Source organism: Perognathus longimembris, chromosome 3, assembly GCF_023159225.1.
Source record: "Perognathus longimembris pacificus isolate PPM17 chromosome 3, ASM2315922v1, whole genome shotgun sequence".
In the NCBI taxonomy this organism is placed as follows: domain Eukaryota; kingdom Metazoa; phylum Chordata; class Mammalia; order Rodentia; family Heteromyidae; genus Perognathus; species Perognathus longimembris.
This window is the reverse complement of record NC_063163.1, coordinates 43,196,261-43,211,660: the sequence shown is the minus strand read 5'-3', so window position 1 is coordinate 43,211,660 and position 15,400 is coordinate 43,196,261. Positions and strand designations below refer to the sequence as shown.

General features: G+C 40.0%; 1 protein-coding gene across 4 annotated transcripts in view; it reads right to left on the bottom strand.

Moving 5' to 3' along the window:
* Window positions 1-10,710: 10,710 nt before the first annotated feature.
* Window positions 10,711-15,400, bottom strand: part of Cdadc1 (cytidine and dCMP deaminase domain containing 1) — a 34,031-nt gene continuing 29,341 nt past the window's right edge. For 3 of the 4 annotated variants that reach the window (XM_048341387.1, XM_048341391.1, XM_048341390.1), the window contains one exon: window positions 10,711-11,039. In XM_048341387.1, coding sequence (XP_048197344.1) covers window positions 10,942-11,039 — 98 coding nt within the window. In that variant the 3' untranslated portion in view covers window positions 10,711-10,941. Of the gene's footprint in view, window positions 11,040-14,577; window positions 15,010-15,400 lie in introns of those variants that run through there. The other variant, XM_048341388.1, reaches the window with a different exon arrangement.

Genomic DNA, 15,400 nt, shown 5'->3' with positions numbered 1-15,400 from the left:
ACACACAGACACACACACACACACACACACAAAACTATGCAGTCCTCCTGAGTAGCTAGGATTACAGGCATGGGCCACCGGCTTAATAGACCCTTTTTTTTTTTTAATAGACCCTTTTTATTTTTTTTATTTTTTTTAATTTTTTTTATTATTAATTGAACATAAATTTTTTTTACAAGGTGTTGTGCAAAGAGGGTGCAGTTACATAGTAGGGCAGTGTGTACATTTCTTGTGATATCTTACAACCTGTTTTTCCATCCCTTGTCTAGGTCAGGTAGACCCATATGCAATATACAATGTATCAAGCACATATACAGTGTTCACAGACTTGGTCTCTACTGTCTCTCCATCTCCCTTTGTTAACAGTCATATATCAGGGAGATCATGCCCCTTTGTTTTCTGTGTTCTAGGCTTGTCTCACTCAACATTATTTGTTCGAGTTCTGACCATTTCCCTGCGAATAACAATATTTCACCATTCCTAATCGCTATGTAGTATTCCATTGTGTATAAGTACCATATTTTTTGGATCCATTCATCTGTGGAGGGGCATCTGGGTTGTTTCCAAATTTTGGCTATTGTGAATTGTGCCGCGATAAACATGGAAGTACAAATGTAATAGACCCTTTTTAAAGAACGTTTTTACTCATTTGTGTTTGGCTTACGTCTGAGAGCATTCACCCAGTGCCCATCCTTGGCTTTCTGTTCTTATCTATGAAAAGACACTTTTTGTTCACATTCACCACTGCCTTTGTATCTAAACATATTTCATCAATCCTGATTTATCAAATAAGTTTTTCCTATGTGTCTTAGCTACAACTAGTATTCTCCTGCTCTAAAATTTGGAGTTGTTTTTAATTCATTCTTTGCCTTAGTCCCTAAACCACATTCATTGCCAGCTCCTACAGAGTATGCTGTGTAATTTCTCTTCACTTTTTCATGTTTTACTTACTGCTGCCTAACGCAGAGTCTCATTTGCTCATTTCTAGAGTAATACAATCATCTGCTTTCTTGGTCTTTCTCCTTATAAATTATAGCATGTGGACTTGTGCAGAATGCATGCTGAAATATTGCTCTCCTTGTGAGCAGAGATATGGTGTGCCATGGCCAAAGCAAGTCCCCATTTTTGGTTCAAATTCTTATCTATAAAATAGACCACTTCTCAAATGTTGTGAGATATAGTAATATATTTGAAGTTACTCTATAAACAATAAGTTACTAAGTCAATGTTACAGGCCATAATTATCCAGCCACTTTGTCACATAGGATGTGCCCCCAGCTATTCCTAGCAACTTTTCACTCTTGTTTTCCTGGCTCTTAAGCTCTCAAATCATAGCAGCCCTGGCATAGCCGAGCTATTCCCATCAATAGCTTGACCTACAGCCTCCCATGAAAGGAGGATGAGTCACCCCTCTGGCTCTTCTAATCCAACTCTAATTTCAATTCATGTTTCTGCAGGTCTCTCCTCTCAGGCCTGTGCTGCTCCTCATTTATCCAAGTCCCTAATGACCAACTCAACTTCTACTTCCTTGGGGATGTTTTCCTATTCAGCCTCTCTGCTATAACCCCCACCTACACACACCCACACACTGCATGATTACACATTCAGTCTTCTTCATTCAGCTTGAAGATAATATATTATTGTACTATTGTTCTTTATGTATGAAAATCACTGAAGGGATTGAGTGTTTGGGGTGTTTTTCCTTTCACAGGGCCTAGCGTAGTCTTTCTCATTATTGTATGAAGGTAAAGCAATGCCAAAGAAATACTTAGAATAATTTCAAAGTTGTTAATCCTCAAAACTTGATCTATTTTTTTTTTTTTTTTTTGCCAGTCCTGGGCCTTGGACTCAGGGCCTGAGGCCGGAGCACTGTCCCTGGCTTCCTTTTTGCTCAAGGCTAGCACTCTGCCACTTGAGCCACAGCGCCACTTCTGGCCATTTTCTGTATATGTGGTGCTGGGGAATCGAACCCAGGGCCTCATGTATACGAGGCAAGCTCTCTCGCCACTAGGCCATATCCCCAGCCCCTTGATCTATTTTTGATCACTCGATTCACTGGAATAGGACATTGGTCCCGCCAGCAACATAAGATTTTTTTTATATAAACATAATTATGCCTTGCTTTTTGAATCAGATGATTCACATTGAACTGTAATGTTTATTAAGTTAAACTCCAGTAGAAACATGAATACTTGGCTTCTCAACAGTGCCCTATTATAACTCTCAAACATGTAGAGTTAATATAAAGAATAGTATTACAACTTCAGAAAAAAGATTACTGTTACTTTACATATAAAATGACTGAGATATGAAAGTGAGAGTATATAATGTATTTTGAATGCTTGGATGAGTGAAAATGAATACTTACCATTAGCTACATTTATAATTCCTAATTCCATGTATTTATTCACAGTTGTTACACGATACCAAACTGAATAAGGCAATATTTCTAGTATCCGATTGCCCGGAATTATGTGCTGATGTCAAAGTGAAGTTTTTTTCACCTGTGAGTAATCAAGAGCCCTGTATGATTGCTCTTGTCTTTTGAATGATTTGGGGGTCAAGATTTCCTTTGCTGCGGTTCCCAATAAGAGAAAAAATACACAGCCATCCATGTCCACGGGAGGGGAGGAAAACCCAAAGCAAAACCATCACAATTTTGTTTACACATTGAAAGTGTTTTTGCTCACTTTTCCCCTAAATTCTATGCAGTTTACATCTGTTAGTTTTCAAGAAAGAAAAATAATCAAACAAGGGTACTATAAATGTTTCTTTTACAGTGCAGATCAGTATTGACAGTTTTGTATCTTCTAAACACATTGCCATCAGTGTGTTTATACATTATCAATAACTGAGGAAGATTTTATTTTCCTCTGAGTTGGTACATGCTATAATTTTCTATTCACTTGGTGTCATGACTGTAACAGTCATGAGTGTGTAGTTTCTACTGATCAGTTGTACAATGTAATGTCTCAGTGTTTTCTTTTATAATGAATTTCTCTGGCTCAGTAGTTTTATTTTTCTGTTAAATCATCTATTCTATCACCACTACCAACAAAGAAGTTAAGTTTCATTTTCTGTGCCTTCTTTCAATGCCTGCTTCCTCACATCTGAAGGAATACCTATTAGCTTTTCAGCTGGTAAATGTGTTGACTCAAATGACCTGGGTATTTTTTATACTGGAAGGTTGCTCTCAAATAATGGAAGCACTCTGAATTCTTGCTCAACTAGTGGTCTGTAAGCAGAAACAGTGGTTTCTGCACTGGCTCAGGGAACCTTGGTAATAGCTCGTTTTAGTGATGATTATCAAGGGTGGAGATGAGAAGGCATTTTTTTTTTTAATTCAGGAAATTCTTTGCTCACCAGTTTTTTGGGGGCAGTACTAGGGTTTGAATTCAAGGCTTTGTTTTAGGCTTTGTTTGGTTTGCTTGCTTGGCTAGATCTCTACCACTTGAGCCATGCCTTCAGCCCTGATTTTTCTGGTTATTTTGGAAATGGGATCTGACTTTCCTGTACAAGCTGTCTTTCACCCTCCAGATCTCAGCCTCTTGAGTAGCCAGTTGTCACCAATATAAGTGGCTAATTATTCAAAGTAGCTGTGTTGATGGTAGGAACATGTTATTTCTTCTAGCTTGGTGTCAAGGACCTTCTCTGGAGAGCTAGTGTAAATTGCAGCTTTGCTCTGATGGGCTCCAGGTGAGATGGCTGTGCAGGCGGCCTTGTCTTTCACAGGATGATTGTTTACTCTGGTGGGTAGCCTAAAGCCTAAGTGCCTACAGCCCAGGTGACCAGGTGTCCTTCTCACAGGAAACATGTTTACTGGCAGATGCCTTGAGGCTTGGGCTGACTTGTGGTTTTTAGTTTCCTCCTACCAAAGTAGATACTGCAGGAAAGCCCTGAAAGCAGACACAGGCTTGTGCATGCTGCTCAGGTAAGGCACCAACAAGGCAGCACAAGGAAACACAGAGAACAGATACAGTTTATGACAGAGAGAGGGGAGGGCTAGTGGAAAGAGGAGAGCTATCCAGGAGAAATGCATGCCCAACCAGTGGTGGGGAGCCATAGGCACAGGGAGACCTGAGGAGCTCGGCGCTTTTGCAATGGGCCCAGGATGTTAGCTGAGCAGGTTTCCTGTGGGAGGTTGCATTGTGGTCCCTGGAGTCATGTGGTAACCCAGGCAGTCACCTTGACACACCTGTCCAGGCCCCCTGGAGCATGGAGTGCGTGGGGCAAGGGATTATATCCACTGTCACATAGGAAGATGGGTGCATGAGACAGAGATCCAGATCTGTCCCACTGAGGAACTGGAGGGGACAGAGACTGGAAACTGTCAGGAGTGCCTGTGCCCTGTTCCTGGTATGCCAGTCTAACGTACATTCAAAATGAATGCAGAGGCAACAGCAGTAAGCATTCACCACAGTATGTTTGGGTGCAAATAGGCACAGGTCTTCAGCTGATTATTCAGCACTGTGCAAATGAGACCGAAGATCAGTATTTTTATTCATCATGAAAAAAAAAAATTTCTCAAGTGGAATTGTTTGCATCTGGTAATTTTGTCTTTAATTTACTGATACTCACCAAATCCTTTCGCACCGTGGCTTCACCATTTTACATTTGTGCCAGCAAGGCTTGAGGGGCTCTGGTGGTCTGTGGTTCTGCTGATTTTCCATGGTGATCTAGTGGGTGTGACATTAGGACTCAGCTTTTGCCAGTGCTGTGGGCCTTTGGATACATTGTCTGGAGACATGAGAGGTGTGTTCAAGCCCTTGGAGTGTGTTTTATCTGTTTTTCTCTGGCTTTTGTCTTTGAATTGAGAGTTTTCTGGATATAGCACCCTCACCAGATACATGATTTGCATGTATTTCCCTTCATTCTCTGGCTTATTTTTCACTCGGTTGCTATGTTTTTTGTAGTTGCTGTTGTTGGTCCTTGGGCTGGACCTCGGGGCTAGGGCCTATCCCTGAGCTCTTTCACTTAAGGCTAGGGCCCTACTACTTTGAGCCACCTTCCCACTTCTGGTTTACTGGTGGTTAATTGGAGATAAGAGTCTCATGGACTTTTCTGCCCAGGCTAGCTTTAAACTGCAATCCTCAGATTTCAGCCTGCTGAGTAGCTAGGATTATAGGCAGGAGCCCCAAGCGCCTGCCTGCAAATGCTTTTTTTTTTTTTTTTTTTTTTAATAAAATTCAGTTTAACAGATTTTTCTATTTCACTGCAATAAGTTTCACCCTTTACATTTTAATTGAAAAAGTTTTCTCCTAAAGTCCATGGGTGCTATGTTATAGAAGGCTGCAATTGATAAATACATAAAGAAATAAGGAAGGAATTTTAATCTCTTCTGACTAATTAGTTCTTGGTATCCATTTTATCATGAAAGTAACATTTTTCTTTAACCCTGTGTTTTCAGTTCCTCCCAAAGTACCATGAGAGCTGTGCTTTCTATTTTTGGTTTCACACTTCGTTTGTGAGGAGAAGACGGTAAGGATATAATGTAATCCAATAGACATAGCTTTCTCTTCCATGTCTGTGTATAGACTGGCAAGTGTTTTTCCCCACTATCCTAAGTCCATTTTATACAAACAAAGAATTCCTTGAGCAACCATTTCAAAGCCCCTGCCATAGGTCAGTGTGAAGTTAAAATGCAGTTACTCAGAGCTTAGTGGTGACCAGTTCCTCCCAGGGAAGTCTACATCTGCTCAGTTCCTGAAATACAGCAGGTTGGGTGTGAGCATGTGTGTGTGGATGTACTGGTGTTAAAGGAAGGCTTAGCTGGCTTCAAGCTGATATTGGCACATTTACATCTAGGACAGAAGTTACATGACCTAATAAGTATTCAAAGGTATAAAAACCATTTGTTTGCTAGTTTCCCATTTGAAAAGATTTTCTAAGAACTGACTTGGGAAAAATAAATTCTAAAAAGAAGTTCATTGTTCCTAAGAACCTACTAGTATATCTAGAAATGCCTTCCTGAACCTGCAAGTTCTCCTTTCCAGGAGTAGTTTTCCTGAAGTGGTAAAAACTACTCAAGATGGTTCAGATCAGAGTTGAAGAGTTTGTTCTGGTGTCCTGTTGTGTGCATGAAGTGATAGTATTTGGTACACCTAGTGCCAGTCTTCAATAATCTGAACTGGTCCTAACAATACCTCAAAAATCTAGTAAGACAGCACCAAGGAAGCACTAGTTGTACAGACTTGTGGTTCACACACAATTTGATTTTAGAAAGAGTAAGCTGCAGTTATAGAAAATTTTTATCATTTTTTTTCTGTATGTATACAAACAAACTTTGACTCCTGAGCAAAGTCCTCCAACAAACACAGGGCTTGGGGGCGAGGGGCTGTTAGGTGCTGGTGCTCCTCCACGTGGTTCTTGAAAAGCATAGCCTTGTCCTTTACGCCACCATGGTAGACACTGTGAGGACGTTTGCCCTCATTTCATAGATGTTTCTGGAGGAATTGGTACGATTTTGTGCATTGCTTTTTGTAAAGCTGCTTTTACAATTATGAGGTTGTTATTTAGATAAAAATACCAGCTTCATCATTTGAGAGAGATATGGATAGAATTAGATCTACAACACACTAGGATATGGTAAATTATCAGGATTCTACATTGTCATACACTGTGAGACCAAAAGAATATACTCTTAGGAGTGAAACACAAAGGCATAATGCCTACATATTTATATATGTAATATATATGAATATAAATATATGAATATAAATATATATGAATATGAATATAAATATATTAATATGTATATGAAATTATATATATGTATACACATATATGCTTATATGAATTCCAGAATATGGAAACGAGAGCTTTCTATTTTTAATTTTTTGATGATTCTGTCTTGTTTTTATATGGTATATTCTCATCTGTATCTCCAGGAGGGTGGGCGAAGGGCACAGAACTCAGGGGAAAAGGGTGAAAAAGTGTAGCAGTGGAGCTCACTGAACACAGGTAAAAGTGAACTGTATAACTTGTGGGCAGAGACAGGAGGGAGGGGTTGGGAGAGAGTGAGGGAACAGAAGACACTGTACAGAAGGAAATGGACTCATTACCTGACTTATGTAATTGTAACATCTCTGTATGTCACCTTTGTAGAAAGTAAATTAACTTAAAAAAACAAAAGAAATAAAAAGAGATACAAACTGGCACTGGTGGCTCACTGGCCTGTAATCTTAGCTACACAGGAGGCTGAGATCTGAAGATCATGGTTTGAAACCAGCACAGGCAGAAAAGTCTGTATGACTCCTAAGAGTCAATTAGCCAGTGAAAAAACCTGATGTGGAACTGTGGCTCAAGTGACAGAGGGCCAGCTTGAGCAGAAAAGGCTACGTGATATCACAAAGCCCTTACTGACACAAAAGAAACAAAACAGTATTTTATTACTAAGTTTCATTACATACCTCCTATTTCTGAGTAATTTCTGTCAATTATAGACATTTTGATAGTTTGTTCAAACTGGGTGTCATTAATTCTCCAAGAAGCATGCTGTGACCAATATGTTCCTTACTGAAGGTGAAGGTGTCTTATGTCACATCTAAGACATGGAATGAGCCAAGTAAGGAAAGCAAGTGGGGCTTAGGTTCTGGTTGTAGCCAGAAACTCACAAGAGTGCTGTACTGAATGCCTTTTCTGTTAGCTCTAAAATAAAAGGTAATGGTTTTTCTTCCTATCCTTAGGCTCTACCTATCACGTACTGAATTAGATAATCTGCATAAACCCAAAACTTGGGATTTTTATCCTACTGATTTTGCCGTAGAGGTGTACTTTGAAGAAGTACTTAAATGAACCGTTCTGTTTGCCTGAACTATTCTATTCTGCTTGAGACAGCGATGTCTAAATTCATGCTACTTAATATTTCTGACCCAATAAATAAATTCTATATCAAGTATCATTAATGATTTCTTTTTGTTGTGTTTTGTTTATGGGTTATTCCATGGCCTTGGTTAACAGCCTTATCAAGCCCTTAGAGCCCTAGAGTTCTAGAAACTTTGGGATGGGTCAAGTAGGATTGTGAAGTGGCAGTGGTACCCAAGGTGGGACCGAATGAAACATGGAACATAATAAAACATAAAGTAAAATCCAAGAAGATTCTAAATATGTCTGTAAATGTATGATATATATCACGTAAAAAGCATATATACACCACATATCAGTCATATACATATCATGTATATATGCACACACAAACATACACATTTGTAAAGCAAAATTAAAAAAACACCCAGGTACATGCACATACAGCAAAATGTTAAAACAGGTAAAGCAATGTGGCACAGGCATGAGATCCCAGCCACTAGCCTATATGGGTAGGAATATCACGGTTTGATGCCAGACCTGGTCAACACAGAAAACTACCCAAAATATATCTAAGACAAAAAGGAATGAGGTTCTGCCTCAAAACTAAGAAAGTTGCTAGAAACAGTCCAGCCACTGTTCAAACCCCACAACTGACACAAGAAGAAAAGATAAACAAGAGAGGCCAATGTGTGATCGCCTCAGGAGTTCCTCAGGCCTTTAACACTCTTTTTTTTTTTTTTTTTTTTTGGCCAGTCCTGGGCCTTGGACTCAGGGCCTGAGCACTGTCCCTGGCTTCTTCCCGCTCAAGGCTAGCACTCTGCCACTTGAGCCACAGCGCCGCTTCTGGCCGTTTTTTTTTTTTTTTTTTTTTTCTGTATATGTGGTGCTGGGGAATCGAACCTAGGGCCTCATGTATCCGATGCAGGCACTCTTGCCACTAGGCTATATCCCCAGCCCTTTAACACTCTTATCTAAATCTTTTCACTGAAAGATCTGTGGATAACTTTCTTCTTCCTCCTATAGAATATAGAGTAAGAGAGGAACAGGTCAGGAGCAGTATGCGTTTTCTAGGAAGTGTATTGGTTACTCTTCATTGGAACAACTTGCAAAATGGGGCCAACCAAAGAATAGAATTCATTCTGAAACAAAGTAGTATTGTTTAAACAATAGTAGAGCTCTAGGGCTGGGAATATGGCCTAGTGGCAAGAGTACTCAACCTCCTATACATGAAGCCCTAGGTTTGATTCCTCAGCACCACATATATAGAAAAGGCCAGAAGTGGTGCTGTGGCTCAAGTGGTAGAGTGCTAGCCTTGAGCAAAAAGAAGCCAGGGACAGTGCTCAGGCCCTGAGTTCAAGCCCCAGGATTGAGAGAGAGAGAGAGAGAGAGAGAGAGAGAGAGAGAGAGAGAGAGAGAGAGAGAGAGAAATAGTAGAGCTCTAAACACAAAAGATCCAAGTACACATGACACATTTTGGTGTGTGTTTGTTTGTTTGTTTATTTATTTATTTATTGCCATACTGGGGCCTGAACTCAATGCCTAGGCACTGTCCCTGAGCTGCTTTTCCTCAAGGCTAGCACTCTACCACTTGGCCAAAGCACCACCAGTTTTCTGGTAGTTAATTGGAGATAATAGTCTCACAGACTTTCCTGGCACAGCTAGCTTTGGAGGATGATCCTCAGATCTCAGCTTCTTTTTATTTATTTATTTACTTTTTGGCCAGTCCTAGGCCATCATCTATTGTTTAGAGCCCCTGAATCAGGCCTGTAGTTTCTAAACTTGTGGGATGGCATGAAGACTCTTGGATGGTGATCTTTGGTAACAGTTGCTTAAAAATAGTGTAGAAGGGACTTGTACTTAGACAACAATACAATTGAATTGGGTGGGATAGCCCACAAAAATCTAGCATTGTTTTTATTGTAAACACTTAAAATGAAAGACTGAGTAGTTAGACTGTTTTCCCCAGACAAAAGAAGTATACTACAGATCTATAAAATTGACATTAAAAAGTGATGCATCAGCTTTCAAATAACTAGTTTACATGAGAAGTTTCTACAGTTTATAAGCTACAGAGTAATTTGAACTAGAAATACTGTGTGAATTATTTCAAGTCCTCTGATGCCTCTCCACAGGCATATATCCTATAGGGTGAGTTCATGTAGATTTTCATCAGTATACAATGACAGAGCTCATGAAAAGTAAAATAAAATGAGTCATATACACACACACACACACATATATATATATAAATGTGTGTGACAATATAGATATGTTTATGTTCATAGATAAGTTTGAGGCTAGCCTGAGCTAGTCTGTGTATAAATATAAAGAAAAACATTTAGAAATTAATTTGTAATGTGGGGGATAAAAACCTGTGACTTGTGCCTCCTACCCAAATGCTCTACCACAGACCTACAAGGTATTGACATTTTTTTTTTTTTTTTTTAGCCAGTCCTGGGCCTTGGACTCAGGGCCCGAGCACCGTCCCTGGCTTCTTCCCACTCAAGGCTAGCACTCTGCCACTTGAGCCACAGCACCGCTTCTGGCCGTTTTCTGTATATGTGGTGCTGGGGAATCGAACCCAGGGCCTCGTGTATCCTAGGCAGGCACTCTTGCCACTAGGCTATATCCCCAGCCCCAGTATTATTTTTTTGAGTATAGTTTTAATATGGAGACCAAGTCCACCAACTTTATGAGTCAATCCAAAGTAGGCAAATTCTGATGACTAGAAAGATTGGGTATGAACATTATCTATTGACCCAGATTCTTAAAAGATGACTGGATTGTTAGAAGATACTGTCACTCTTGAAATTAAGATTTCTCAAAAGAGGAGCATTCCTGGTTGAGTAGTTACTTTCTGTGAGCAAGTTCCTTTTAAACCGCTGTAGAAAATCAAGACCGCAATCCATGCTGGTGATCATATTGGTCTCATAAGATTATTAAGCACACATTGCTTATATTCTGGGAATACACAAATCTAAAAAGGATTCTCATTGCTGCTTTTCATGCCATATAATAAATTAACTTCTTTAAAAAGCAAACAACAACAACAAAAAACCCAACTCTGTGATTTCTTATAAAATCCACCGTTTTGTCAAGAGCCGATGTAGGGAGCATGGTAAGTTTTCTGGGCAATCACTGCAGAGCAGCCCGGCCTTCCCAGTGGCTTTCCAGGCACAGCCTCTTGGTGGGGTGGCGCTCTTCCTTCCCAGACCTGGGTCTCAACACACCATCTAGCATGCAAGAACAACTTCATGTTAGGAAAGGCCACTTCAGTCACAGGGGCACTCATTCCACCCATTTGGGCTTGAATTGTAAACAATGCATAAGGTAAGAAGCATGCACTTTATTTTACCTTCAAATTCTCAACCATTTCAATAGCCCACACTCAAATTTTCAATCTACACTGATTCTAGGTAACTCTTAAGAGCCCAGTGTGGTGGTCCATGCCTGTAATCCCAGCACTAGAAAGGCAAAGTCTTTGGAAATATAGTATCAATAACCCTTTAAAACGTAGATTCCCTCAGTGGAGTGCTGATGGCTCACGCCTCTGATCCTACCTACTCAAGAAGCTGAGATTGAGGACTGAGGTGCAAAGCCAGCCTGGGAAGACAAATCTGACATTTTGAAGTTAACCAGCAGAAAGCTGAAAGTAGGGGTGTGGCTCAAGTGTTAGAGCACAAGCCTGGAGTGAAAAGCCAATGATAGCTCAAGGCCCTTGAGTTCAAGTCTCAGTACTGGCACCAACCACGAACAAACAAAACTGGATTCTCTCATTCACTTAACAGTATGCACCAAATAATTCATACAGCTTTTAGTGGGCTGAGGTGTCATGATTATTAGACTGGAAGAGAGAAAGTGCACCTACTTATCCATCCAGAGGAGAGAACTACCTGTGGGGCAGAGAAAAGGAGCACTCACGTGTACTCTCCAGGTCTTCTCCATCTGCGCAGGCTGGGAGAAGAGCCCAGTTTTCACCTCTTCCTGGCTTTGTTTAGAGTGCTTCAATGCACAATAAACTGAAAATATTTCAGTCATCTGATTCAATTAGTTTGGCTTACACACACCTGTGAAACTAGCACCACAGAGCAGTCAAGTTTCCTCTGTGCCTCTGCTTCTGGGCTCCTGGGGAACCTACCAGAACTGCCTTCCAGAACAGAGCTCTTTCCCTCTCAATTGTCTTTTTATAGAACCATGGAGGGAAAAAAAGATTAAAGAAGCTCCTGCCCCAACGAACAGCTAGAACATTACCAATTCCCATGTGCCTCCTCTCTTCTGTGCCTTTTGATGCTTATCATTTCCTTGCTTTTTAAAAGAAACTCGAGTACATATACAAAGCAAACTACTATTTGGTTTGAACAAATATTCCACAGTTCTTTACACTAAAGAATGAAGTTAGAGTTCATTTTTCACTGCTATCCGGAAATCTATGGTGGAAACAAATTAGACTTTTAACAGCTTTGGCTGTTAAGAATAACATTGCAGCCAGAGGCTGGTGGCTCACAACTGTTATCCTATCTACCCAGGAGGCTGAGACCTGAGGGTCAAGGTATGAAGCCAACCTTGGCAAGTGTGTGAGACTCTTATCTCCAATTAACCACCAAAAGGCTGGAGGTAGAGCTGTGGCTCAAATGATACAGTAATAGCCTTGAGCAAAAAGAGAAGACCAAGAGAGACAGAGAGACATGAGAGAGAGAGAGAGAGACAGAGAGAGAGAGAGAGAGAGAGAGAGAGAGAGAGAGAAGTGACATTGCAATGAGCTGTCTCTTCTACAAGATGAATTTCTCTAGGTCATGTACATAGACTGAATTTCTAGATCATGTGTGAACAAGGTCATAGACACGTTAAGCTTTACAATGATAATCTCTAATTCCAATGTTTGGCCTCATCAGACAAATATACAGATTCCTCAAGGGCCACATCCTCACTAGCACTTGGCACCAGCACACTTTGGTCACGTAAAATGTCATTTTAATTTGCATTTCTCTATTACGAGGATCCTCTTCATGTGTCCATCAGACTCAGACATGTTTCTGATGCTGTGAAATTCCAGCGACTATTATTCCCCAGTAACTGTTTTCCCGATCAGCCTGTAGGACTTCTTACATGTTCTGGACCTAGTAAGTTCACTGCTGTGTGTGGAAAATTTACCCTTCCTGCGGCAGGCTGGTCTGTTCACCGGCTTTACCCTGTCTCTTGTAGAAGAGAAGTCCTTAGTAGGAACATATTCTAATTTCTTAGTCTGTTCTTTCATAGTGAACAAAAATTTGTGTCATAAACATATTCTGTATTTTCTTCTAATACTTGAATTTTTTTCCTTTTCCTTTTCCTTTTACTTCATGTGAGGCTGATGTTTAAGTATTATGGGAGGTAAGAATTTGTTATCAGGAATAACCCATTTTCCAGCACTACCTCTTCAATAGTCTGTCTGTTTCTGCCTCATGTGATATACATGGCCCTCCCTAATGGGGACCAGGCATGCTGTAACTCATCACATTAAAAGCTGTAATGCCAACAGTGTATCCACTGATAAACACTGGCTTTACTCGTTCAGTGATGTTTTGTTTGTGTCTGAGACAGAATCTCATGATGGAGCCCAGGCTGGCCTAAACTCCCAATCATCCTGCCTCTGCCTCCTGGATTCTTACAGGCATGAACCATCATACTTGGCTTCATTTTCTCAAAACATCTTGTCCTTAGACTTTTTATATTTGACTTTTATCTATTTGATGACTCCAGAGTAGGAAGTCGTGTTTGATGTTTCTCTGTACTCTTACTTTTGGTGGTTTGGGGTTTGGTTTTTTGGTTGTTGTTATTGTTGTTCATTGACTTTGAAATTATGAACTCAGATCTGATACTTGTGAGTCTTTTGCTTCTGATAAAATATCCCTGTACTACTCTGAATGGGAGTCTTCTAGCTTCATTCAAGGACCTGTTTCATGTAGGAGTCTCAGGCTCAGTTCACCTATTTTTCAGCCACCACCCCCCCCCCACTCACTTTCAAAGCCCCGGCTTCGATGGGATCTCTGTTCCTAAGCTAACTCTGGCTTAGTGTTTAGGTACTGCTACTATTCTGATAGCAAGATGCTTCTCTTATCTGCGTTATTTTTTTTCTGAGAGGAGTATAGATTCCTGAATATTTTTATTTCCTTGAAACCCCAGTGACTGAAAAGAATGCTCCCCAAGGAGAGGTGATCTCCATCTCCTCATTTTGTTCCTGCTACCAGCAATGACAGGAAAGGAAGACACAATTCCTTAACAAGCAGAAAAGACAGGTGTGGCCAAAGGTTGTCCTCACTCTAGCAGTAAAGCTAGGGGCTGGTGTGGAGGCAACAGAGAGTAACTAAAATGGGCATGAGGTTTCTTTGTGAGATAATGCAAGCATTCTCATTTAGGTTGGGGTAATACTTGTACCAATCTGAAGAAGCTAACAGCCAGTGAATTCTGTACTTTAAAAGGCTGATTTATGCTGGGTGCTGGTGGCTCATGACTGTAATCCTAGCTACTCAGGAAGGTGAGGATGGTGGTTTGAAGCCAGCCTGGGCAGGAAAGTCTGTGAGACTCTTTATCTCCAATTAACCACCAAAAAGCCAGAAGTGGAGCTGTGGTTCATTGGTAGAACACAGAGCCCAGGCCTTGAGTTCAAGACTCAAGACTGGAGAACACATACACAAAAAGGTTAATCTATGATATGTGAATTATACTTCAATAAAGCTGTTTACTTGAAAAGGAGATAAACATATTATCTGATATAAAACTCTTGTTCAAAAATGCATTAATAACACAAACTTAGTTTAATGAACTGTCACAAAGCAAATATTACACTTCAATTCACCACTCTAGGTCAATAAATGAAACATGGCCAGCAAAGCAGCAGCTGTCCTCTGATGCCCTCCTTGCTGTCTCCAGGACTTTAACCAAGGCATGGCTTCCTTCCTTGTCTTAGAGAGCTAGGTAGGAGAAATGCTGAGTGAGTGCCCTCTGTTGACTGTAAGTGGAAAATGTCTTCTATTTCACGGCTCTCCCAATGGTATCTTTTGATGAGCAGTTCTTAGTTTTAACACAGATAAAGTAATTCATCTTTTTAGGAGTAGTTCTTTCTGTAGCCTTTTCGCTAAGACCCGGAACATTATAATTGTTCTCCTCAAGCACTGTCACTGAATATACATCCTTTAATCAGGTCCATACGTTTTCCTTTATTTCCTGATAAATTTTTAAAAAGAACATTTAGTGGAGACATATTTGTTCCAGATCACAAATAATAAACCTATGATCTGAATAATGCTAATTCAGAACACAAATAAGACATTGACTCTTTCAGAGATCTTTCTAGTTCTTGATTTTTCAGAGTAATTAAATCATCTTTATCAGGAAAACTTTTTACTTAGAATACAGTTGTAACATGGCAACTATTTTCAAGTAATATTATATTGTTAACTTGATATTGTTAGAATATGCATAAATGTTCAAAATTATGTTCCTAAAGAAGTGTAAGATCTCTCAAAGATATTACATTCAGAACAGTTTATGCTAACATAAATATTGCAATAAATGATTCACTTATTGTAGGTATGATGATTCTTACTTATAGATT